Consider the following 25240-nt stretch of genomic DNA (forward strand, 5'->3'; position numbering starts at 1 on the left):
TTGTTTAAATGTCAAAACAAAATAACACTGTTTAGCCATATGTCAAGTATGGTAAGTCTGAGCCAATTCAATATTTAGTTCTTTAATTTAATACTAGAAAGGATCCAGGACTAATATGGTGCCCACAACTGAATCTCAAGAACCAGTATAGGTCATTTTAGAATTGAGGAACTAAAATGGTAAAAGTTGTAAATCTAAAAGACCACTTTGGGAATTTAGTCCATTATTTTCGTTAGAATCTACTTAAATAGTTGAAAATTGATAACCAATTTTGAGAAGTTACTTTTACCTAGATGTAACAAATCTTCGGGAAGATTTACTTTGGAAAAAATATCACAACCAAACTAAATTAGATTCTAAAGTGACGAACTCAATCAGTAACAATTTTAAATTAATTAATAAATAAAATCACAAGCCATTTTATTTAGGTAGTTTAACACTTTAACATGTATGGACACATGTTAAGGTTATCAACCGAAAAAGTTAATATAAAAAGAGTTTAATTTTCAATGCATTTATTAAATAAAAACTTCAGTTTTATTTAAGAAAAAGTACTCCCATTAATAATAACCTTAATATTTTTTTTTCCTTAAGAGTTAAAAAAATCTTTGATAACAAATTTCACTTTCTAGTTTCTTAAGAGGAGCTTTTCTTATGTTCTGTTAAACGATGGGTAATTTATTTTTGTGAAATATTGATTACTTTGCTTTTAAAAAACACCTAAAGATTGGGTTTGTTCAGTATTCATCATGAGAGTGAAGTAAACAACTATGTGGATAAACAGAGTGTGTTCTTGAAATCTAAAATAATGGGATAATTTTGCAAAGCTAACAACATTCCAAAGCAAAGATGTAAGAGTGTATTGAGTATCTAATACAATATGCCAGCATAAGCAAATAAATAAAAGAAAGAAATAGCACAACAAGCAATTCTTTTTATACAGCAACAGGAATCCAAAGTTACACAAAATATAGAGAACAAACAAAATATATATATAAATATTTGTTTATATATGATCTGGAAGTCTCCAGTTGAATTCTACTGGTGGTGGAAGAAAACTTGTCAGGCTATAATAAATGCACAAAAACTGAGACACTGAATTACATATAGTAGCAGCAGTGTTTCTTATCAGCAACAGAACCATCATAAATTCAAACTCCTTTGTAAACATTTTACTATAACTATAAATTTTTTTAAACAAATACTTCAGTATGGTTCAACAATTTCTGCACTAGTTTTGGCTCTTTGACTTTTCCACTGCTCTTGGAGCTGCAACCAATACAAATCACAACAGAATCTTTAAGCAATCTTGAATCTTAATCTAATAATCCAACATGTTTAGTGTAAGATTTACCTAGTCCAATTGCCTCAGACCCTTTCATGATCCTCAGTCTCCTGCATGAGTCAGTGAACATCCTGCATCAACAAAGAATTTGTTTATTAAAATTGGATATGATCTTTAAAGGAATAACATGTAAAGCAAAAATGTCACATACAAACCAAAATGTATATTTATACATACAAATTCACACTTTTTCCCCAACTAAATAATTGATTATCAGAATAATCAAACATGCTATAGTAGAATAATTAAACTTGTTTACAGTAATATGATTAAAAAATTTATATAAAATTTGTAACAAAAATAGAAATAACATACTCCCAAGGAACATCTCCCACAAGCATCCAATCTCCATCCTTGTCTTCATAAGTAAGAACATATTCAGAGCCATGGAGAAGATCCCTCAAAGAGCTCTCACTTAATCCATCTTTTCCAGGCAGCCCAGGAGAGTTGCACTGACCTAATTTTCCATTAAAGAAGTTGCAACTCAAAACTAAAGAAAAAAATTGCTTATAAAGAAAAGGAACAAAAAAAAAGTAGTTAAAGAAAATACCAATGGTGAAGCAGCTAAACATCTTCTCAAGAGCTGAAGAAAGTTCCTTATAGTTGCTGTAGGTTTTGAGATCAACCTTTCTTAGATAAGGAGCACCATCCATGCTTACCTTCACATACAAACAACCAAATCCCGGTTTCCCTTCAGCTTCATCATTGTTCTTTGTCAAATTAGAGGCCATGGTGTTCTTTCGAAACGATCGAATTGGTGGCCACCCCACAACCTGTGCCCTGTTGAAAAAAATGGAAATTTTGATATATCAATAGCCTCCAGATTTGAATTTCCATGCAGAGAAGAACATACACAAACTATATCACACTGAAACACAAAAATTTAACTAACAATCACACTAACTATGAACAATTCTTTTTCAATCATACTAAGATTATCAGAAATACATTCAACATAGTGCATAAAACATAATATCATAGTAGCATTTTAATTTGGCATTATAATTTTAAATTGTTTGAGAAGAAAACAACATTGTAACAGCCAATCAGACTAGTTTTCATGAATCATACATCTTTCAGTTTAATCAAGCAACCAAAACATGAAATCTGCACCAAGTTGACTTACTTAGAAGCAGGAGCACTAGCATGTTCATTAGTAGCAGGAAGTTGAGGGTTCTTTTCCTGAAGAGGCTTGGACTCTTTGATGGCTTGTGAAGCAGAAGCAGGGGTGTTAATGGAATTTCCTTGCTGGGTGCTAATGGTTTTGGGGTCCAATGGAGGCTTTCCAACAACATTCCCTGCTCCTCTTGGTGAAAACAAAGCAGAAGGTTTTCCCAAGTCAGAGTCAGATCCATGAGCATCAGAGAAAGCCCATTTAGCATCAATGGCATCAGAAAAGCCTCTCTTAGCACCAGCCACATGGACATGGTGGTTCATGACATTGTTGTTGTTATTGAGGTTCCCAAATAGAGAGAGAGAGACCCCAGAAAGTGGTTTTCTCTCTGGAGACTCAGAACCTGGTAGGCCAAGCCTTAACTCAGTCTCCTTGAAGGTCTTTCCATCTTCAGAAGAAGAAGAAGATGATGATGAAGGTATCTTCTTCTTCTCTGTTAAGCCTATGTAATCATGTTCCAAAGGTGTAGACATCAAAATATGGCAACACTCAAAGATTCAAACCTATGCAACAAGGGTGAAAACTTAGTATATGTTTTGTGTCACTCAATAATATACACCAGAGAGAGAGAGAGAGAGAGAGAGTTGAAGTGTGCTTGAACAGAAGTTATTATTATGGTGTGATATTGATATGAATGAAGAACTGTGGCTTTGTTAATGTGGAAAAAAGAACCTTCTTGAGCCTTGCCTTTGTTAATTATAATTTTGGTGATATTAATTAAATCACTAATTCAATTTTTTAACAAAGAAAAGAAAACTAACTTTGATATGCATGTATGAAAATCAATATTTGTCTACATCCTAATGAAAGTATATATATATCATATACACCACAGTCTAAAATTATGATATAGATTCTACACTAATTGAAAGTAGGCACTATAGAAAACTAACTTTAGTAAAAGCTTTTTTATTTAAATAAAAATACGTATTAATTTTTTTATTTTGTATACATATATAGCAAAATATTTATGATTTTATGTATTATTAATTAGCATATAGAACAATTTTGTAGGTATAGACTGCAAAATTAAAACAGAGAAATCTAAGTTGAATTTTCTAGAAACGTAAAAAAATATTTATTTAAATAGAAAAAAACCATTTAATAACTGCCACTTTTTAGTATTCAAAATATTATTATCTTAAAAATAAAATCACATATATTATTTTGATGGAAGGAAAAGTATAAGATACTAACATATTATCTCTGTCAATTTATTGTCAATAATAATTAATTATTATATTTTAAACACATATATAAAAAAATACGTTTAGAAAATATATTTATAAAGATACTTTTATTAAACATAGTTATAAAAAAAGATATTTTTATTAGACACATTCACAAAAATATTTTTATTAAACATAATTATAAATAAGAGTTAACAAAAATTAACAGAAATACTGTTGATAACGTAGCGAAATTGTTTATGAAAAGCAAATTAAAGTGTTCCCATACATGTTCAATCATATAAAACAATCATGCACATTCCCATCTTTATTATTTTAAATTATATACATTGTTGTCCATGTAATTTGAAGTATTTATATAAATACTTAATAAATCAAAAAATACGCGCAATTATATATTAATCACACAAATTAAAATTGATTAACCATTAAGTAAAATAATTTTATTGAGATGAAAAACATATGATATATGATGTATCATGTATGTATATTATTGTATGAATTCACAAGTGTTTTTTGCTGGAAACAAGCTTAGCTTGTTATATGAATCATGATTGGGTAGTGTATATATATATATATATATATATATATATATATATATATATATATATATATAGGTAAGTATTATAATTTTAGTATAGGTAGTGAACAGTTGTATCATTAAAGGTACTAAGATACATTACATTACATTAATATTAATATAATAATATATATGCAGGAACTTAGTACGAGGGAATAGCAGCATAAGAGGTTCCCCGGCAACCTTTTAAGCAGTGTTCCACTTTAAGATTAACATGTCCTAACATGAGTGTATTTAGTAGTAAAGTAAGAAGACAAAGTTCCAAAATGCAAAAAATGAAAAGTCAAGGAATAATAACTGTGAGTGACGGTGCAGTGAATCCATTTGAATGGCACGCCCGTATCAAAACGTATCGAATCATAATAATTAATATTGTGAAGCCTCCAAAAGTTGGAAAAGAAAACACTCTCATCCAACGGTGTGTAGGACACTCTTTCTCTTCGTTAGGGGACAAAACGGTGTTCCTCTCACTCTCACGGACTTGCATTGTGTTATTTCAAATTTAATTACTCATTTAATTTATGCAAACAAATATCTCATCATTGCACATATTTCATTTTTCATAAATTATATATCTATCATCTCCATCTTGTCTATCTTTTTTGTCCATATTTTTTTATTTGTTTGGCTGTCATTCTAAAAAAAAAATTAAATAATATTTTTTATAAAAATTTTTACAAAAATAATAAAAGTGATTAAATGTTTGAATATTTTATATAAAAAAAATTTTTATTTATCAATTATATTTGAGTAAAATAAGATAAAAGCATTTTTTATTTATTCATGATGTGAAAAATATTTTTTTAAAAAAATCTTTTAAAAAAAGATATAAATTGTAACTTTTCATAAAAGATATTTTTTTTATTTTTCTGATGCTTTTACTTTTAATATTAGAAATTTGTCAAACACACTAAAAAATAAAAAAATTCTCTTTATTGAAAAATATATTTTTTTATCGATTTAATAGCGACCAAACAAACACTTTATCTTGTTTACTGTTTAGACGGGTTGTTTTTTTTATTCTTATTAGCATTACGGTTAATATTATTCATAGTCTTGGTTTCAATTCACTCATACTCCTTGTTTTAATTATTATCTATCAGATAGTTAAGTCAATAGAGATTTGCTTTTCTTTTTCATTCTCATTTTCCGTTAAGATTTATAGGCTATAGCTGACAAGATATTTTGCTTGAATTAACAAATTTGTTAAAATTGTACGTAATTTTAGTTATTAGAAAAATCCTACTAGCTACCTCAAGGAACGAGCTGAGTTTGCATTGACAATTATTATTATTATTATTATTCACGTATATTTTAAAAGTAAAAGTAAATTTTAATTTCAACACAAGATAATAAAATAGACCGGTAGCTAGTAGTGCGATACATTATTAACGTTTTGAATTCAAAAAACACTTCTATATATTTTTATTTAATCATTAAAACTGTCATGAGAAATAGTTTCGTTAAATATATATATATAACTTTAAAGAAGAAGCTAAGCTAAGATAGTGTAAAAGTTAGTGTATGTGGGTATTTGCATATATTTAAGGGAAAATAAGGAAGCAAGCTAAGGCATGATTGGAAAATCGTTGGTAGTTGAAAAAGCAAGAAGTATGGGATTAATGATCTTGTCCAAAATTGATGCTGATACTGACATACATGCAGACACAAAACATAGCACATAGTGTAGTAGATTAGATAGTAGCTAGTGTGGTTCATACTGTATTCCAAACCTAACTTGTTTGTGCAATTTTAGGTACGCGACGGCGGAGAAACACAGACACAGGCAGCTGTATCTTACTGTTACATTATTATCACACCATTTATTTCCTTACCCATCAATTATTATTTTTCATAACTCTTTTTTAATGTTATTTTCCTTACATTAATTCATTAACGGCCTTGGTACAATGCATTGCAATCACTTCTGTCCCCACCTATGTATCCATGCATATATATGGTAGTTAGTTCCACCATTTTACCTTCATATACATATAAGACGGAGTAATTATTAACTAGTTGTATAATATGTCATAACATGTATCTCATCGATTCATGGTACTTTATACGCATACATATAAAATATAAAATATTTTTTAGATAAATTTTAATAATATTTTAATATTTTATTGATATTAAAATATAAATTAAATTTTTTAATTATTTTTAATATCTAATTTTAATTATATTAAGTATTTAAAATATTTTTGTTTTAATAAATAATAATATATACTATATCTAAATTTATTTTAAAAATATATGTTAAGAATAAGATTGCACACGCTGATATGTGATAGTATTTATATGTGTTCAGACGTATCCGAAAAAAAATTTTATTTTTTATTAAGACACGATTGGACACAACAGACACACATGTCAGACAAGTATCGTCGATGAGTGTCGTGTCCAAAATGTGTCCGCTACGCGGACATGGCAACTTAATAAAATGTCCGTACTTCATAGATAGTAGTTATTTTTAACCTGGTGAATTGGTATTTAAGTACATCTAAATTCTATTTAAAAATTTATTCTCAATGAATAAATTCTTACATACATAAATTAATATTAAAATTTTCAATATATTTATTTAACTGAATAAATAAATTAATCACATAATCAATTTAAGTTATATTGTTGGCCGTCCTTCTTTAATTTCTTCAAGTTTAACGTAGGAAAAAATGTGTGATATATAAGCTAAGCATGCACAACAATTTGAAATATATATGTTGTGATTTAATTTCTTTAATTTCTTTAAAAACAATGAAGAAAAATTTGTAAAAAATTATATATTGCTAGCTCTGATCTCCCCCCTTCCCTTCCACATACTTAGTTAAACGTTAGATGAATATGTTAGCGAAGAAAATAAGTTTTATATATTATTATTAGCTTGGAGGATGATAAATGATATATATAAAAATATGTAATGAGGGTGGTGATATGATAAAAAAGAAAGGGTGGGTCATGGTTGCTGGGTTGCAATCAGAGAAATCTTTAATGAGGTTTTGTTTTTAGGTGGAATGATGGATTTTGAGGATAGATTATGATGACAATAACAACTTAGTGACTTTAACATGCATGGACCATCCTGTCCCTTATTGCTCCCCACGCCTTCTCTAAAGTGTTCTTAGAACTTCGCTGGCACACTTTAATTTTATTCATCAAATACAACTAAATCCTCTCCCCCCTTTAATTTATATCTCTCATCTATATATACATGCATCATCATAATGTATGTCATGACCTAATAACTAATCAAAAAGGCTATATGTTAAGTTCATTCATTCATTCATCACTACGTTCCTCGTTAATGTAATTACTAATTCACACTTAATTTTCCCAAACCTTGCCACTTCTAGCTTCTTATTATTATTATCACTTTACAATTAATTACATCAGAATAATTAATATGCATTCTTCGTTTTTCGGATTATACAGTAAAAATAACTGATTTGCATTGATCGAGTTGTTAGTTTAATTGTTTGTTTAAACAAGTATTAAGAATTCAAATTTCGTCTTATCTACACATATAGTAACTTATTAATCTCTTTCAAACAGAATGATACCGTAAAAAAAAAAGTGGAAACTCAGGTGCAGTCAACTTTACGTGAAGTTGATATCTGAGAGCTGTAAGATGAATTGACTAAATTTTTATCTAACGATTCTGAGGTATCAACTTCACGTGAAGTGGACTTCATCTGAGTTTTCACAAAAATAAAAAATATAATAAATGTAACTATAATAAAAATAAATTTACAAACATTTACCAATCACTATATATAACATTTGGCCTAACACATACTTAGCGTTATTTGATGCAAAACACAAGTAATTAATACTAATAGATCCAGCTTTATATATACTGCTACATACTTATATATTTATTATATATGCATGTATATATGACTGAACGTCAAAAACTGTGTGCCCTAAATCATGTAAATTCAGCTAGCTAGCTTCAAAGTCATCATAAAATTTAATTAGAAAATATTGTTATCCATTTTTTTTCATTAGTCAACAACATATATATAGTTTGATACAAACAAGAGTACATGTAACATCACTATCATAATAAAAGCAGTTAAGACTGCTCATTGAACTACCATAGCCCTTTCATAATCTTATGACTTTAATTAGCAAATTAAATAACAAAACGACTCGTTACCAGCATAGTTGAGAGCGGAAACTACTTTCATAAATTTCCAACATTCTTCTTAGTATGTGCACACTGTACTAAATTAAAAATATTTGATAATAAAAAAAATTAAAAACATTCATAACTTATCTTAATTAATAAATATTATTTATTAATTATTATGATAAATAATAAATATTAAATAAGACAAATTTTGATGATTTTTTTGTTTCTTTAATATTATCGATACTTAATAACAAAACTATTCAAAATTATTTGGCCAAACAAAGCAAACATCAGACTTTCTATTTATGCCATAACTTTAGATGAGATAATTTTGTTACAATTAGAATTGGTAATAAACTAATTAACTATCCAAAGTCAAAATTCAATTTCGGCCGCAATCGTCACTTCATTTTATTTTATTTTTCAATAATGTTCATTGTTAATAAGTAGCATTAATTATTGCATGTATAATGTTCATTGTGTCGGTACTCCTTGCTTTTTCGGCAACCATAATTTCATCATGTTTTCTGAAACTGCCTCGATATACATCTTTTAATTTCTACTACTTTTGAGTTTTGAGTGATAATTGAGCAATTTATTGAAACTGTTTCATCTTTAATCACATAGTCTCTAAAACTAACAGCAAATTACAAGTTTCTGAGTAAAGAAAGAAAAATTAATATCTAATTAATAATGACATGGATAATGATAGATAGATATGTACGCAGTAACAGTACAATAACTAATAGTCCTTATGTTTTAAAAATAACTATCGATTAATATGATTTTTTTTATACATTTTAAAGTTAATATATTTAGACCTGTTTTACATTATTTAAGCACATTAATTTTTTAATGTGTTAAAAACTATGTTTAATCCGTTAAAAAATGACGAAATTAATCTCTAAAAGATTATTTATTTTTTAAATTGATTTTTAAAAATTTTTTATTTTTAAATTTATCTTTCAAATATTTTTAAGTTAGTAGCATTAAACTTTTCATCACTTTTATTATTGATGATAGTATCAAAATTTGTTGATATGACAAATAAAATGACATTACAGTACTATACTTACTTGAAAGTTATATTAGTTTTCTAATATAATAAATTTATAAAATTAAATCAAATCAACTTTAAATTAAAGAATTTTAATGTTTCAAAATCTCCTTTAATTTAAGATTAATTCGATATAATTTTATAAATTTATCATCAAAGTCAATTAATACTAAAAAAAAGGTGAATATGACAAAAAAAAATTAATATAACTATCTTAACATTTTTAAGAGATAAATTTATTTTAAAAAAAATCTTTTAAAGATCAATATTAGTGATCTTTTCATAAATGAATTTTCCTATTTACTCTTTAATCTGTGCTCTAAACTCTTGAAAGGTGAACAAAGTGTGGTAGTGGCCGGCAAGTTAATTAATTAGCCTTGAAAAAAGTATTAATAGTAGTCATGGCAATTCTTTTCTTCACTTTTCTTCTTTCACTTTTTACTTTTCTTCCAATACAAAATTAAATGACAATATTTTGAGATTATATAATATCGTCATTAGAATAATTAACCTAAAGATGAAAATTATATGGAAAAAGAAAAGAATAAAGAAGGAAAAAGAAACCAGATAGCCGTTTTAATTGACTATGGTAAGGAGCATTCCAAGTGGCACTATAATTGACATATATAAGAAATAAGATCCACAATGGTATACCAAGAATAAGAAAAGAAAAATAGTGGGGCTATTCCAGTGAAAGATTCACTATTATCTATCTATTGTGATGTTTTTTTCCTCTGCTCCTTTGGTGATAGTATGTGATTCTCTAATCCACTTATTTAATTACTTTCCGTTTTAAAATGAGGGGATATTTCGTAAAGATGTGTAAAACGTTTTTTATAAAGATTTTTATGTGTAGTATTATTATTGAATGTATTAATAAATTAGTTATTTTTTAATTTTTTAACAAATTAGAATAAAACCGATTTTTTTAACAATAAATCCAATTTTTTTAGGAATTTAATTGTATTTTTAAATTTTTAGAGATTTAAATGTCAGAAAAGCAAAAAGTCAGTGATATAATTGTCTTTTTATCAAAAAAATTAAAGATATTCAATTTAGATGGTATAATTCGATCCGATTAAATCAGGTCTAATAATTATAATACAAACATTTGAATTTATTATTGTTGTTATAATAAACCAATTTAATAAAGATGTCCAATAATAACATGACATGTGCGAACGTCTTTTAAAAAAGACATTTTTAGTATCTTTATTAAGGTGGTCTTCTAAAAATATTAGTTGTACATTAAAATTAATCGTTAAAATTAGTCATCAATGTATTTATATATAAATATATATATAATTAAAATTATTTTTAATATATATTTATATTCTAATTTTTAACATATATTTTATATCAATAATTAATTTTAATAGTCAATTTTAATGTATATATAATATAATTATTTTTTTTTCGTATGTTTTTTTTTAAGCCAAGTGTGAAGGGTAATGGGACCCTTTTGCCGTCCACCATTGCTACAGTGAGAATGTTATGTGCATAAACAATGCCAAATGCAACTCTCTTTCACTCAAAAAGAGGATTCTCTATGTTCTTTGATTGTTAAGGCAGTGAATATTTTGGTCTCTTATAATAATTAGTAGTTTCATATATTTTCAAATTATGAAAATAGAAAATTCTTTTGATCTTCACAAAAAAAAATCTTTATTTATTCCTTAAAACTTCAGCCAAATTAAATTAAATATTAATTAAATACTTAATAATATAGTACGAGAAAATCTTAAGTAACTTGTTAAATATAAGGTAAAAACTCAGGTGCAGTCGACTTCACGTGAAGTTGATAACTGAGGCCGTTAGATGATTTAACTTATTTAACTAAATTTTCATCTAACGGCTCTCAACTACTACTGCACCTGAGTTTTCACCTAAATATAATACAACATGCAAAGTAAGCCTATGAATTTTCTTGTTTCTCCTACATAGTTAGCTTGTTCACGTATCTACTTATCTCACCATGCATTCTCAAATTTATCTGCTACTTCACTTTTACTTCCATGGATCTCTTTATATATACGTGGATAAGTAGATTCAACAAATTAAAAAAGAATTTCATGGTAGATATAAAAACACAAATATTCTTGTGTGCCCACTCCAACTTTAATTTTTAAACAGCATCATATGCACTACTTCTATGTTTTTAATTATTGTATTAGAAACAATTGATAAAAAAAACAAGTAAAAGATAAAAATTTATATTTTATACTATAAAAATAGCATTTAAGAGAAATGTAATGTTGAACACGTCAAAAAAGCTAATTTATGCACATCATTATTTTTAATATCTATATTAACATGCAGCTCTATATATAGTTTTGGTGATCACACCTCGCACCCGCATGCATTAATATTATTCTTGATATTTCCTTGTCTGGTTATTTAATTTGTGGGCTAATTCATGAAGCAGAAATAAACAAGTAGATAGAATATAATTGTAAGGTGATAGCGACCAAAGAGATTTAGACTAAACCATGCCAAATAATTGACCCTCAACAGTTTTTATATCATCAATTTGGCTAGATAACTAATAGAAGTCTAGCCAACAATAAATCAATAAATATTTTTAACTGTATTTTATATTATTAATTATAATTAATTAATAATTATTTAAAAAATATAAAATTATTAATTATTAATTACAGTTATTTAAAATTATTTAATTAAACTTTTTTTTATATGTGTCCAAGAAATTTGGATATCTCACGGCTTAGTCATCACAAAGCATTATTTTGATAAGAGGAAGTATAAAGAACTAATAGAGTATATGTGTACAATAAGAATATAGACAGGGACGGATCTAGAAATAATATTATGGGGGCCAATAATACATATAATATTAAAAATTATGTAAAAAAATAATATAATATAAAATGTATTACAAAAATATACCGATAGATAATATATTTTAAAATAAAAAAAATATGTGTATACTTTTTACTAACGAAGTGGTCGATTTTTCGTATCATAAAATTCACCAATAATAGAATTTGTGTCAAATTTTTTAGTAATTTTCTTTTCAATATAATTAAAAGACAATTAGCAAAAAATTCATCTTTTATTTTGTTTTTAAGTTATTTTTCACAATATTTATAGTTAAAAAAGATCTCTTAATTGTAGCAGTTGAAACAGAGAGAATTAATATTAAATGAATAAAAAAAAACTGCCACAAGAAGAAAAAGAATTCACTTTATGAGATTTGAACATTTTTATTTAATTAAAAAATATTAATATCAGATTTCTTTAATATTGTTACTTACTTTTTAAATATTAAAAATTATTAATATTTAAATTAAACTGAACTTTTATTTATACTAGACTAAATACTAAATAATTTTTAAAAAAAAATAAATTATACATAATAACTTATTACTATTAAAGAAGGTTGGGGGGCCGAGGCCGCCACTCGCCCTCCCTTATGTCCGTCCCTGGATATAGGGATGTTCGGTTCAGTAGGATATCAGATGTTTATTATTCCTAGTATTCGAATGGTTATTCTGAATAATATGAGTGTATTGTGTTTAAAAAATTAGTAATATTTTATCCTGAATATTTATTTTTTAACTCATATTGAATCAAATAAATACCCTATTGTACACATTATACAAATACTCTATTGGCTCCCTAGCAGAATTCTTTTGATAATATATATTCAGTTAACCGATCGAATAACAATGTGAAATAATAAGCAGCTTTTTTATATTACATAAAGTTATAGCTTTGAGCACTATACATGATCGATGAAGAAGATTCATAAACCATAATCATGTATGCTATTAGTTTGTGGTATATAGTGGTGCATTATTTCCGAAATCTCACGAGGTAGGCGCGCGTGTTTAAAAGTTTTAAGAAACCTACTATATATGATACTTCAAATCACTAACAAATTAATTAGGATCTTAATGAATCATATATATATAAGATGTTCATGTATATATTCTTGTTAAGCAAAAAATAAAATGATATAAATAATTGTTCAGTACTATTAGCGTGCGTTTGTTTTTAAGGAGAGGACAAGACACTGATGGATAGAGATACAAAAATTTGTGTTTTTATATTTTGTTTGGTAATAAATTAGAACAAATTATGAAAATTCAATTTATTCTCATTTTTTTTATTAAAAAAATTTGAGATGAAAAATATAATAATAAATAATATAATTATGAAAAATTAACAAGAATAATAAAAGAAAAAATAAAAAATAAATTGTATCTCTTGTTAGTGTCTCTGTGTCCTTTCTGTCAGGATGGACACAAAATACACTAATTCAGTGTCTCTCGACACATTGTCTCTGTCCATATCTCCTCTGCCAAACACGATTTTGTGTCTCAATTTCCTTTCCTATAAACAAATACAGTCTTAGTGTTGTATGTGTTGTGTTCCCTTTTACTACTTTTCTTGATTTATTTTTCCAAAGTAGAATCCATGTGTTTTGGTAGAAATTAAAGAATATGCGGTATAGACTTTAGTCATGGTTAATGGATGGAAGACCCGAATACTGCGCTTTTAGCCATCACACCACCAGTGATAACTTGTGAACAAGTTCAACTCTATAATCATTCATTCATTCATTCATGTCACTCTCTTTCTTTCTCTCCACCAACCAAACGCACTACACTCTTAATTTCCCTGCCAGCAGCCTCCTAAGTAGAGTGCTATATATATATATTTACAGCGACAACCCTATTTCTGAGTGGAACTTATGTGTGTACGTTTGGAATCTTTTCATGCCCAAAAGCCTTTCAAAAGTTGCAATTATTATGTGTACATGCCTCGCCTTATGGACACTACATTATCTTATTATCATCCTTTTTTACTTTAATTTCTTATCTTACTATATAGTAGCAAAATTATGGCATTTACACAATCATTGAATTTAAAGGTAATGATGTTAATCTAATCATCATAGCAAATAGTAAATTGAGAATGGAAACTTTGACATGTGTGTAACTTCAGCACACCCCAGCAGCCCAGTAAATGGAAAAATAACATGATCTTTCTGAAAATGGGATTAAAGTATCATGATCTTAATCCTTTAGTGTTTTGGGTAATGGTGGCAACCAATTAATGGGAGGAATGAACCAATAGATCTGCAGAATATCACATGGACTAAGGTGGTAATAAAATTATTTCAAGTTAAGTTGGATTTATTTCGTTCCAACAAAATAATCAATTACTTGATTAGGTGGCACAGCAGCAGAGACATTTTTCAAGCTTTTTTCTTTTTTTTTTTTTTTGTTTTTTCTTGTATGAAGTTTTATTCTATGATTTTAGCTTGTATTGGACATGGTAAGGCCAGTAATCTTCAGCAGCAACTGAAAACTATGGGCTTTTAACACACACTACAATTGGGCTTCACAGGGTTTTAAGCAAACACTAATATATTTACAGTAAAATGCAATGTAGGAAATATTAGGAATATATGGTCGATATGTCCGAGTGGTTAAGGTGACAGACTCGAAATCTGTTAGGCTTTGCCTGCGCAGGTTCGAATCTTGCTGTCGACGTTTTGTTTTCTGTATACTTTTTCTTTTTTAGAAGAAAAAGACCAAAAGGACCTTTCTTGAGCTGCTTTGGTTGAAGCAAGTAGCAAGTTGGGGAATCGGTTTTGATAACCGTTCTGTGTTGGTTGAAGCAACGGAACGGAAGCAGCTAGAAAGTAGAAAGTAGAAAGTAGAGTTGAGAGAGGTGAAGAATGAATCGCAATCCTATATTCCTCAAATCTTCAACTTCTTGTTAACACTGTTATCTTGGATTGGATATACATAATCATAATCATATATCTATCTGTTACTATTCGGTGCGGTGAATGGACAGAGAGCCACCGTCCTCGAGTGGCGGCACTGCCGTCGCTGGAACCACTGCTCCAACAGAATCATCATCAGCGCCGCCACAAGATGCTTGGATTCATACATACAATTCCTTTCTCCCTCTCTGGCCCTCTCTCTCCCACTCTCCTCAGGTTAGCTCTCAGCTCCCTTTCAATTCGTTAGGGTTTGCTTTCGCCCTTATCAATCTCAACTTTTCTTCTTCAATTCGTAATCGCGCTGATTTTTGCTGCAGTCTACGATTCCGATTACGATATCGAGAGTTAACCAGGTTGATGCTGCAAGATTGGATGTGGAGATGTCCGCCATGTTGAAAGAGCAGCTTGTTAAAGTCTTCTCTTTAATGAAGGTAAGCTTTTGCCTTTCCTTTTTACTTCATTTTTTGCTGCAAATGTTCGAGCTTCTTGTAACGTATTTCAGAGTTTTCTTCATTCCTGTGTTGTTTTTGTCTTTGCTTGGGATTAGCCAGGAATGTTATTTCAGTATGAGGCCGAGCTTGATGCTTTCCTTGAGTTCCTTATTTGGCGCTTCTCAATTTGGGTAGATAAGCCTACTCCTGGGATTGCTCTCATGAATCTCAGGTACAGGAATGAGCGCGCAACCGAATCCAGACAAAAAGGTAACATGTACTTTCATTTGTGTGCATTTTCCCTGATATTATGCTTAATTTGGTCTGATAAGATGTTCATCCTGGCAAACTTCTTATAATGCTGATTTTATGATACTTTGTTCACAGTTAGAACTGGTTTGGAGGGACCAGGACTTACTGTAGCTCAGAAACTTTGGTATTGTATTGCCACTGTTGGTGGTCAGTATATTTGGGCTCGTCTACAATCTTTCTCTGCTTTTCGAAGATGGGGTGATACTGAGCAGGTATAGATTTTTTGTGTTTTATGGTCTTTTTGGGGCCTCACTGCAATCTTGTTCTGTAAACCTGCAGATGGAAGTGTATTGGAATGAATCTAATTTATGTTTTTTTTTTTCAGAGGTCATTAGCACAGCGTATATGGATCTTGCTACAACGCGTAGAAGGGATTTATAGAGCTGCTTCATTTGGAAACTTGTTGATTTTTCTTTGTACTGGAAGGTAATTATTTCAAGAACTGGACAATTGCGTCCCATAGGATGAGATGACGAGTAATGTGTATCTTATCTTATTGTGTGTTATTGTGAAGCAGATATAGAAATCTTATTGAAAGAGCCTTACGAGCAAGGCTTGTATATGGGAGCCCGAATATGAATCGCGCAGTTAGCTTTGAGTATATGAACCGACAACTAGTTTGGAATGAATTCTCGGTACCTTTTCTTGTTTCCTTCAATTTTATTCTCCATTTTTGGTTGGATATTGCATGTTAAATCATAAATGTGATTTTTTCTTTTGATTTCTATTTGAGAATTGAGACAAATTAATGTGAAAGATGTGGATTGCTAGCTGATTGGACCATACTAGATCAATCAAAAGGGTGCCGATTTCTATTTTCCAATTTTTCATATGATATAACTGTTTTCTTAAAAATATTAGAAAGTATTCACAAGTTAAATGCCCAGTCTTTGTTCTGTTTTTGAGGTATGATGTTAACTCTGAGTCGAAGATTTCGAACAAGTCTACTATGAAATGAATTAATCTCACAAAGTATTTATTGTTTTGTGATACGGAAAATCCTATGAATTTACTTATAAATTATCATGTAATTATTCCCGTTTACAAAATTGTTGCTGCATACCTTTGGGTTTTTTTTATAGCACAGCAAAAATCAGTTGTCAATTGAATAGGTTTCATGATATAGTAAGTTAACATACACAAGGGTCACAGTCTTTACGGACTATAAGATGGAAACTTACATTGGTAGTGTACAAAGTACTTATACTATATTTCGTGCATAATAAATTAATAATGCAAAGGGTTTTTTATTTTTAGTTTTAAATGCTTCTGGATTTGCTAAAAAATCAATTCGTGAGCCTGTCTTGTTCCTCATATGTCAACTCTTTGGTGTTTATGCTATGCTCTGATGGCAGGAAATGTTGTTGCTGCTTCTTCCTCTTCTTAACTCCTCATCTGTTAGAAATCTCTTTCGACCATTTTCTAAGGACAAATCTTCAAGTTCAGCTGAGGACGACACACTATGTCCCATTTGCCGGGCTACTCCAACTATTCCTTTTGTTGCAATTCCTTGTCAGCATAGGTGAATGAATCTCTAAAATGTCTTAGTTAAGGACATTAATTTAATCAAACTTATGGTTGTGGAAAGTTGATCTTTTTCATATCACTATAAACACCCTTCAAATTCAGCAGTTTATTATCATAGGAAAAGTGCTAAGCATAATTATTTTTGTGGCAGATACTGTTACTACTGTCTTCGGACGCGATGCGCTGCTGCTCCATCATATAGGTGTTCGAGGTGCAGTGAGCCAGTTAGTGCAATGCAGCGGCATGGTGGTGCCCCAACGGAATGATGATATTATGAGAAGAGGAGAAGGCTTCCGATATCTCCATACAGAATTAGCAATATAAAATACTGCCTGAAATTGTGGCTGTATTCTTTTTTCTTTTTCTTCTTCTGTTTTCTCCATTGTTAATTCACATTTATTTGCAAAAGGAATCATATTCCTTATTAGTATCATATTGTCATGGGTTGAATGGGGTGTATGAGCCCTTCCAGCAATGTCATCATACATATAGTGCAATAAACCAGTGGTCTTCCGAGTTTATTTATGCTTTCACATCACTTACACAAGCATCACTCATCACTTAATAGCAATTAGCAATATCAATGGGAAGCTATACATATTTTTTTTTTTTGGTTTTTTTCTTTTTTTACCCTTGAGTCCAAGCCCCGTTAATAAAAAGAGAAAAAAAATTGTAAAGCGCCTATGGTGCTTCCTTGATAAAAAGAAAACAAAAAACCGTAAGGAAAAAAAAAAAAGGGGACAAAGTAGTCATTTTCATTCCATGTAAAATGTCTATAAGCCACCTGCCAAGCTTAATTTGAGTGCCTTGTTTGACTCAACAGTTGAACTACATGAAAAAAGATTGCTTTTGCCTTCGAATTATTATTATCTACATGCTGATAGCTTTAAAATTCATCCTGCCAAATTCGGTCCAAACCCTTTTTAATCTTTCTTTTTCTTTATGTTTTTGTTGTTTCCATGCATCATGCATTAAACAAATAAAAAGGGATTGGTAGATATCACTTAGCTTCAAGGCTGTTGGTGAGAGACCAAACTTTCTGATGAATATTCTTGATTAGAAGACCAATAGTCATATATTTAAGTCATAGCTTGCGGCTTATGTGTTGAATTAGTAACATTTAATCCTTTTGCTTGCTGTTTAATTAAGATTCTTACGAACTCAAACTAAACATATTATTTATAGAAAGAGAGAATCGTTTACTTCCATTCATGGTTTTGGGTGTATGTCTCAGTTATATTACACATCAATTTGAAGGTTATTTGGTGAGGTCTAAATAAAGGCATAAAGACGACATAGACAAAAGTATGCAGTGGGAACCAAAAAGTACTTATAAACATACACAACCATGTGCTACTCTTATTCTTTTTTTGGCGTTTGGAAATGTAATTTTCTTTTTGTTGCATCTCACCCATTTTTGTTTTCCCTCTTTTGGATTTTTGTTCGCTACTCTCTAGTCTCTACTATCTAACTAACTGGGTCATGTGCGTCTAATATCATACCACATGGAATACTTTGCAATGCTTATCAAAATTATTAATGTGGCACGTTAACAAGAAATAATCTAGATATCTCTAGTTATTAAGATATGCAATGGTATATAATGTGATATGAGACACAAGAGAACAAAAAATTGGAATATATAGTTTAGGAGTGTTGCCCCAACAAATTCTTTTTATTCTTAGATGGTTATTGAGATGTATATTTCGTTTAGCGGTTAAAATGGGCTAAATTTATTTGTCAATCTATTTATTCATTTAAATGGTTAGAACTTTGTCTTTAAAATTAAATCCATTTAAATTTTGGGTTAAACAGACTTAGTCCGGGGTAAACAGTAAACTAAATGGGTGGTCCGTTTATTTTTTTTACATTTAAAAAAAGTACTTTTTAATTAATATTTTTCATGATTTGATTCGAAAATCCGATTCATCAACTAAAAAAAATTACTTTTAAAAATTTTTTTACCTAAAAATGATATTTTTTGTTAAAATATTTTTAAAAAAATAAAATAAAAAGATAAACGGATTGACCCGTTTAATCCATCAAATTGACTATAAACGGTCAGGCTAAAAAATTATGGCCTATAAATAAAGCGAACTTAAACGGACCAACTTATTTAACCCATAGACTTAACGAACCAAACTTAAATAGACGGAGCTAACTTGTTTGACAGCTCTATTTTCACTGCGCTTGTAAATGAATATTAATGGATAAGCTATTTCTACACTTGATACTTAGAATTAAATGTGCATCATGCACGATGACTTGTCACTTTTGATGAGTGTAGAATCAGATTCATTGAATGATATATAAAAGTATAAAACTAAAATAACTATACATTCATGGTCATGCATGTGGGTTTTTTTTAGCAACATGTATTTTCTCGAAAAATATTTATTTAATTAAAAGACATAGAGTGGGCAGCAGCTTTTGCGTGCTACTTTATGAAAAAGCAAAAGCAGGAACAATAAAAAAAAAAAAAAAAGAAAGAAAGAGAAAGCAAGTAATTATTGAGTTTGTTGAAGTGATCCAAGATGATGAGTAACTAGTATTTCATTGAATTGCAGCAAAAAATGATGGGTGGGAACCCTAACCCTAACTGGTGGAATATCCCTCATCATCATCATCAGTATCTTGTTTGCAGCACTGGGGAAGATGACTATTCACACATCAACATTAACATGAACTTGCTAGATTTCACTTGTAGCAAGAAGCTACCACCATCACCACCAGCAGTATCCTACAAGGTTGGTAATTTAATTTATTACATTTTGACATATATCATCCAAATGCAAATGAATAATGAATGGAATGTATCATGTATGTGTAGTGTAATAGTAGTAGAATTATTAGCACTAACAAGAACAAGAACAAGAAAGGTAGGGTTTCAAGCCAACAACATCTCATCAAGGTGAGAAAGGAGAAGCTTGGTGATAGAATCACATCCCTTCATCAACTTGTTTCTCCATTTGGAAAGGTACACATAACACATTCATTCATTCCAGAACTATCCAAGGTCAATATATGTGTTAAAGATATAACCATTTATGTTATCTCTTTCTATCAAGTTAAACTTACTTTTGAAACGAGTGATTTCATGACAATATGTATTAATAATGAATTTGCAGACTGACACAGCTTCCGTTCTATTGGAAGCAATTGGATATATAGGATTCCTTCACTCTCAAATTCAGGCACTGACCTCTCCTTATTTGGACAACACCAATAATCCACACTCTGTAATTGTAAGTACCCATCATGTTTGGATATATTTCATAGGTGGAAACTCAGGTGCAGTCGACTTCACGTGAAATTGATAGCTGAGAGCCGTTAGATGAAAATTTAGTCAAATCAGTCAAGTCAAATCATTTAACGGCTCTCAGCTATCAATTTCACGTGAAGTCAACTGCACCTGAGTTTTCACCTATTTCATGACTTGCAAGAGTTTGATTAGATAATAGTCAAACAGGATGGAGAAGATAGTAAGAATAAGGAAAAGGACTTGAAGAGTAGAGGCTTGTGCTTGGTTCCAATATCATGCACCCAACATGTTGGAACTCAAGATAATCATCATGCTGCCGATTACTGGCCATCACCATTTGCCACTGGATTTTAATCTCTTTTAATTTGGAATCCTTGTGGAAAAGAAAAGGTTGATTGCTCAAGATGCTACACATATGTCGTTCATGATTATTATTATTGTTACGGGATCGGAGTATATAAAACTAGCAATGGAGTAATCTCTCTAATCTAGTTAGGAATTCAATAATTGCATATTGAGTTCACTATATATTTCTTTAATTTGTTATTCAATGATGATAGTTTTATTTTATTTTATTTTTCTTTTTCATTCTAATCTTCAAATATATATTAGAGTAGTGGAACACAAGAACAACCGATGAAGACGAAAATATGAAAGAATAGAAATTAAAGCACAAAAAATTCATGCTATGTATAGGATAATGCTAGGGAGACAAAAAAAAAAACAGCTAGAACTTGTCTTATTTAGCATTAATTAATTGTCGCAACAATTAATGAATGCTAAATAAATCAAACTATGGCTGTTTTTTTGCTGATTTTCTTTGATTATCAAACATTTCCAATATGTATAATCTACTATTTATTTATCTTCATCTAAAAATTAAAGCTTAAAAGATGATATAACGGGTATTCATATGGCCCATGAACATCACTCTCAATAAGAATAATGTATAATTTGGACCACTTTTTACGATTAAATTAAAATACTCAAGTACTTCCATGCCCCATCTCTTCACGCTCCTATGCTTTCATCATCCTGACGCTGCATCTTGCATCGTCAATCTTAATTAATCCCACTTTGGAATTTAAAGCCAATGGAGTGGTGGCTGGTAATTACCTTTTATTATTTGTATGGTCATGGGCACACTCTGAAACAATGTTAATTAATTGTGTGTGGAGTTTATTTGATTTAAAATCATACTTTTAAAGGAGCTCAATTATGTTTATTCTTTTTAAGGGGAAAATAAAAAAATAAAACTACTCCCATCCATACCTCATTCAAGAGCACTTTGAATGGTTAAAAAATGAAGGATTCTTTTGGGCAGCAAAAAAAAGGTTTGAAAAGTTGTTTAACCAAGGAAATTATTTTTGCACCTTCTATTGTTTTTATATAAATCAATGTACCCAAATAAACACTTTATGCCATAGTTGTAAGAATCGGACCGGTGATCGAACCGGTCAGGTTATTGGTTTATTGGTTTATTAGTTCAATCGATAAACCGTTGGTTGAATCGATAAAACCGATTTCACATGAATAAAAAATATAAAATACTAAAAATAGTCATAAACTTAATAAATTCAAAATACATATCGTTAGTTCTTCACCAACATTTTAAAAACAACCAAGTTTCAAAGTCTAAATATAACTAATACAAAGATAAACATGAAAGTAGTTAGTACTTAGTACTAGTACATTAGTATCTTAATTAAACACAATATGGATAACAATTCATAAACTAAATCCAAGGAGTGATTTCGAAGTCGGCAAGTTGCTCTTCATCTGACAAATGTGGAGCTACATCCTGATTGGTTTTATTTTGATTTGCATTTTCCACAGAATTATTAGCTCCATCATCCTCCCGATCATCTTCCAAATCCAATTGATCTAGCATTATAGATAATGTTTCACAAATCAAGATAAAAAATAATATAAAACATGTTATAAGGCATACGAAAATCATAGTTGATCAAAATTCATAAATAAATAAAAGCATACCTAAATCATCTAAAGGTGATTGAAGAGACATATTTGCAAGATCATTTCGTAAAGCATCAATTTCTTCAAGAGTTAAAAATGGTGGTGAATCTTCCAGTATCCATTCCGAATGATCCTCAATAGCAACCCTAAATTTCCTAGTTCATATTCCCTATTCAGCAAGACAGCAACCTTAAATTCTTAAATAGTTAAATTCCCTATTCAGCAAGACAAGCAAATTCATATTTCATAGATTCAAATCAAGCATATAATCCAACAGTTTCATATTTCCAGTACAAATCAACAAAACATAAATTGATTTACATGAAAAATTTGATTTACATAACATGAAAAATGCATCAGCCAACAGTTTCATATTTCATGTCCTAATCCAACAGTAAATTTACAAGGAAATTCAACAAGCATATTCAACAAGGAAATTCAACAAGCATATTCAAGTGTAATGTATTCAACAGTTTCAAATTTCAACAAGCATATTCAACAAGGAAATTCAGCTTAACAGAACTTACAGTAACAGAACAGAGCAGAGTGTAATGTATTTCACACAACAATCATTAAACTTCAAGTGCAGAACAGAGCAGAAGCAGATTACAGAACTGGAGCAGTGGAGCTTACCTGTTGACAGAGTCACAGAGCAGTAGCACTAGAGGAGAAGGGCGACAGAGAGGGCGACTGGGCAACGGCGACGGCGCTGGAATGGCGAGTTCGACTGCGCGCAACGGCCGACCGGCGAGTTCGCAGGTGGCGGGTCTGCTGTTCGGAGAAGATGACGGGCTGAGTTGGTTGAGTTGGTTTCTTCAGAGCTCAGACCGCCGGTGAGACGAAGAGGATGACGGGCTGGGGGCTGGGTGAGTGAGGTGAGGGCGGCGGACTGGCGGAGGGCTGGTAGGGTTTCATCGTTTCGCCGTTAGGGTTGGGGGGAATAGCCAAAAGGGGAGGGAAATTGGAACTGCAAACTGGGATCGGGTGGGGCGTGGGGGTGGTAGCCCGTAGGGCAGTAGGGCTTTTCTTTTTTTTTTTTAAAATAAACCAAAACGACGTCGTTTTGAAAAAAGAATAAAAAAAAAAATTTCCTGAACCGGTCAGTTAACTAGAAACCGCCGATTTTCCGATTTTTATCAAAATCGGCCGGTTCAACCTGGTTCAAAACGGTTCTATTCCTTATCTGGTTATATCACTCAACCGGACCAGTTCTGAATCCGATTCATCAGTTTTTCAGTCGAATCGGCCGATCTGGTCCGATTCTTACAACTATGCTTTATGCTTCATTGTTTTTTTTAGTATATATACACAAATGGTAGCAGTTAGTTGCATAAAACATGGAAATATAATCAAAAGAGTATAAAGAAGAGTACTAAAGAGGAATATTAACAAATTATAATTAAAAGAGTACTAAATTTTAATATATAAATTTAAATTCTTTTTCAAATAAATTATAATTAAAGAGTGTTAAAATAATATAATTTTAAATGATATAAATTTATGTCTTTTTTTAATAAACGTAATTTTAAATAATGTAATCTAAGTAACATTTATTTTATTATAATCCATTTTAATATAAAATTACCAAACATTAACACTAACTCACTTTTTGTCAAAATTAAATTTGTAAAATCAATTTTATACAAATTCTAATTTGCAAACTCTAATTTTAAATATACACTGAAATTCGTCTCCAATCTTGTAGACTGGATACTAAAAGTAAGATCACATGCATCAAAGATCACGTGCTATCATACTTGTTCGATGATTCTGTCTGCCACCGTCACAAAAGATTGAGTTTGTTTTTGAAGACATAATAGAATAAGACTATGAGATAAAAATAATAAAAGAGAGACACTAAAAATTATTCTTTGTATATTGTGTTTAAATACGATGTATAAAACACTAATGTAATATTTAGTATTATGTTTGGATACACATGGATAAAACTAAAATAGCCATATGATTTCAAATTTTTAACATCAAGTATAAACTAATTTAATAAAGAATGAGAGTACGTAGGAGTACACGAGATTACAAGAAGAATTGATCTATAAACCAACAAGATAAAAATAGTATTGAAGTAATAAGATAACATAAAAAGCACAGATAAGAAGGGAAAATAAGAAGGAGTTCAAATTAGGAAAAATAAGAAAGGATAAAAGTAAAATAATTAAAAAATATTTTTGGATAAAAAGAAAAAAAATTTTCATAAAAAGATCTGTATTCATCATTATAAGAGTAGATGCAATAATATAAAAAATTGTCCTGAATATAATGTTTAATGTCCATATTTTTGTCACCAAATACTTTTTAAACATTAGTTGTTCATGTCTCTGTGTCTTGTTTCTAAAAACAAACACTAAATAAACATGACTAAACGCGGCAGAAATCCAAGAACCATCGCTGTATCTATATCTCAAGAAGCAGCCCATGTTATCCTAAAGGGAGCACCGCAGGAACTCGAAAAGAAGATCAATTCTCAG

At 29.8% G+C, this 25240-nt stretch overlaps 4 protein-coding genes and 1 non-coding gene across 7 annotated transcripts; 3 read left to right on the plus strand and 2 right to left on the minus strand.

Moving 5' to 3' along the window:
• Window positions 1-914: 914 nt before the first annotated feature.
• Window positions 915-3386, minus strand: LOC112703660 (auxin-responsive protein IAA17). Its single transcript, XM_025755211.3, has 5 exons — window positions 2472-3386; window positions 1896-2125; window positions 1661-1802; window positions 1355-1416; window positions 915-1269 (listed from the first exon to the last, which is right to left on the minus strand). Exons 1-5 carry the CDS (start codon window positions 2990-2992, stop codon window positions 1232-1234), a joined length of 993 nt encoding a protein of 330 aa, XP_025610996.1. The 5' UTR covers window positions 2993-3386; the 3' UTR covers window positions 915-1231.
• An 11328-nt stretch (window positions 3387-14714) lies between these two features.
• LOC112703661 (peroxisome biogenesis protein 2) lies at window positions 14715-18036 on the plus strand. The gene is made up of 8 exons (XM_025755213.3): window positions 14715-15461; window positions 15563-15676; window positions 15793-15946; window positions 16064-16200; window positions 16314-16414; window positions 16506-16623; window positions 17344-17510; window positions 17667-18036. The coding sequence occupies exons 1-8, from the start codon at window positions 15309-15311 to the stop codon at window positions 17779-17781; spliced, it is 1059 nt and encodes a 352-aa protein (XP_025610998.1). The 5' UTR covers window positions 14715-15308; the 3' UTR covers window positions 17782-18036.
• Window positions 14925-15006, plus strand: TRNAS-CGA (transfer RNA serine (anticodon CGA)). The gene has a single exon. It is a non-coding gene; the product is annotated as a tRNA-Ser (tRNA).
• Window positions 18037-19863: 1827 nt separating the features above from the next.
• LOC112703662 (transcription factor bHLH133) lies at window positions 19864-21364 on the plus strand. Of its 3 annotated transcripts, none has more exons than XM_025755215.3 (4): window positions 19864-20262; window positions 20346-20492; window positions 20644-20760; window positions 20985-21364. In XM_025755215.3, the coding sequence occupies exons 1-4, from the start codon at window positions 20089-20091 to the stop codon at window positions 21129-21131; spliced, it is 585 nt and encodes a 194-aa protein (XP_025611000.1). In that variant the 5' UTR covers window positions 19864-20088; the 3' UTR covers window positions 21132-21364. The 3 variants fall into 3 exon arrangements, with proteins under 3 accessions (XP_025611000.1, XP_025610999.1, XP_072056089.1); XM_025755214.3 differs by having other exon boundaries at window positions 19941-20262; window positions 20970-21364; XM_072199988.1 differs by having other exon boundaries at window positions 19942-20262; window positions 20977-21364.
• Window positions 21365-22316: 952 nt separating this feature from the next.
• Window positions 22317-25189, minus strand: LOC112703663 (uncharacterized). Its single transcript, XM_072198887.1, has 4 exons — window positions 25116-25189; window positions 23388-23567; window positions 22773-22909; window positions 22317-22661 (listed from the first exon to the last, which is right to left on the minus strand). Exons 1-4 carry the CDS (start codon window positions 25187-25189, stop codon window positions 22513-22515), a joined length of 540 nt encoding a protein of 179 aa, XP_072054988.1. The 3' UTR covers window positions 22317-22512.
• Between the last annotated feature and the right edge of the window lie 51 nt (window positions 25190-25240).

This window comes from Arachis hypogaea, chromosome 7 (genome assembly GCF_003086295.3).
Source record: "Arachis hypogaea cultivar Tifrunner chromosome 7, arahy.Tifrunner.gnm2.J5K5, whole genome shotgun sequence".
Taxonomy (NCBI): Eukaryota; Viridiplantae; Streptophyta; class Magnoliopsida; order Fabales; family Fabaceae; genus Arachis; species Arachis hypogaea.

Excerpts from the sequence above, each read along its gene's own strand:
- LOC112703660 (XM_025755211.3), bottom strand. The coding sequence starts at position 2,992 with ATGTCTACACCTTTGGAACATGATTACATAGGCTTAACAGAGAAGAAG. Across the intron at positions 1,803-1,895 it reads GTTTAGCTGCTTCACCATTG|GTCAGTGCAACTCTCCTGGG; the intron begins GTATTTTCTTTA and ends ATGGAAAATTAG. Across the intron at positions 1,270-1,354 it reads GTCTGAGGCAATTGGACTAG|CTCCAAGAGCAGTGGAAAAG; the intron begins GTAAATCTTACA and ends TATTGGTTGCAG.
- LOC112703661 (XM_025755213.3), top strand. The coding sequence starts at position 15,309 with ATGGACAGAGAGCCACCGTCCTCGAGTGGCGGCACTGCCGTCGCTGGA. Across the intron at positions 15,677-15,792 it reads AAGTCTTCTCTTTAATGAAG|CCAGGAATGTTATTTCAGTA; the intron begins GTAAGCTTTTGC and ends GCTTGGGATTAG. Across the intron at positions 16,624-17,343 it reads TAGTTTGGAATGAATTCTCG|GAAATGTTGTTGCTGCTTCT; the intron begins GTACCTTTTCTT and ends CTCTGATGGCAG.
- LOC112703662 (XM_025755214.3), top strand. The coding sequence starts at position 20,089 with ATGATGGGTGGGAACCCTAACCCTAACTGGTGGAATATCCCTCATCAT. Across the intron at positions 20,263-20,345 it reads CACCAGCAGTATCCTACAAG|TGTAATAGTAGTAGAATTAT; the intron begins GTTGGTAATTTA and ends ATGTATGTGTAG. Across the intron at positions 20,761-20,969 it reads ATAATCCACACTCTGTAATT|ATAATAGTCAAACAGGATGG; the intron begins GTAAGTACCCAT and ends GAGTTTGATTAG.
- LOC112703663 (XM_072198887.1), bottom strand. The coding sequence starts at position 25,189 with ATGGGCTGCTTCTTGAGATATAGATACAGCGATGGTTCTTGGATTTCT. Across the intron at positions 23,568-25,115 it reads TTTAGTCATGTTTATTTAGT|AAACCAACTCAACCAACTCA; the intron begins GTTTGTTTTTAG and ends TGAGCTCTGAAG. Across the intron at positions 22,910-23,387 it reads CTCTGTGACTCTGTCAACAG|GAAATTTAGGGTTGCTATTG; the intron begins GTAAGCTCCACT and ends AATATGAACTAG.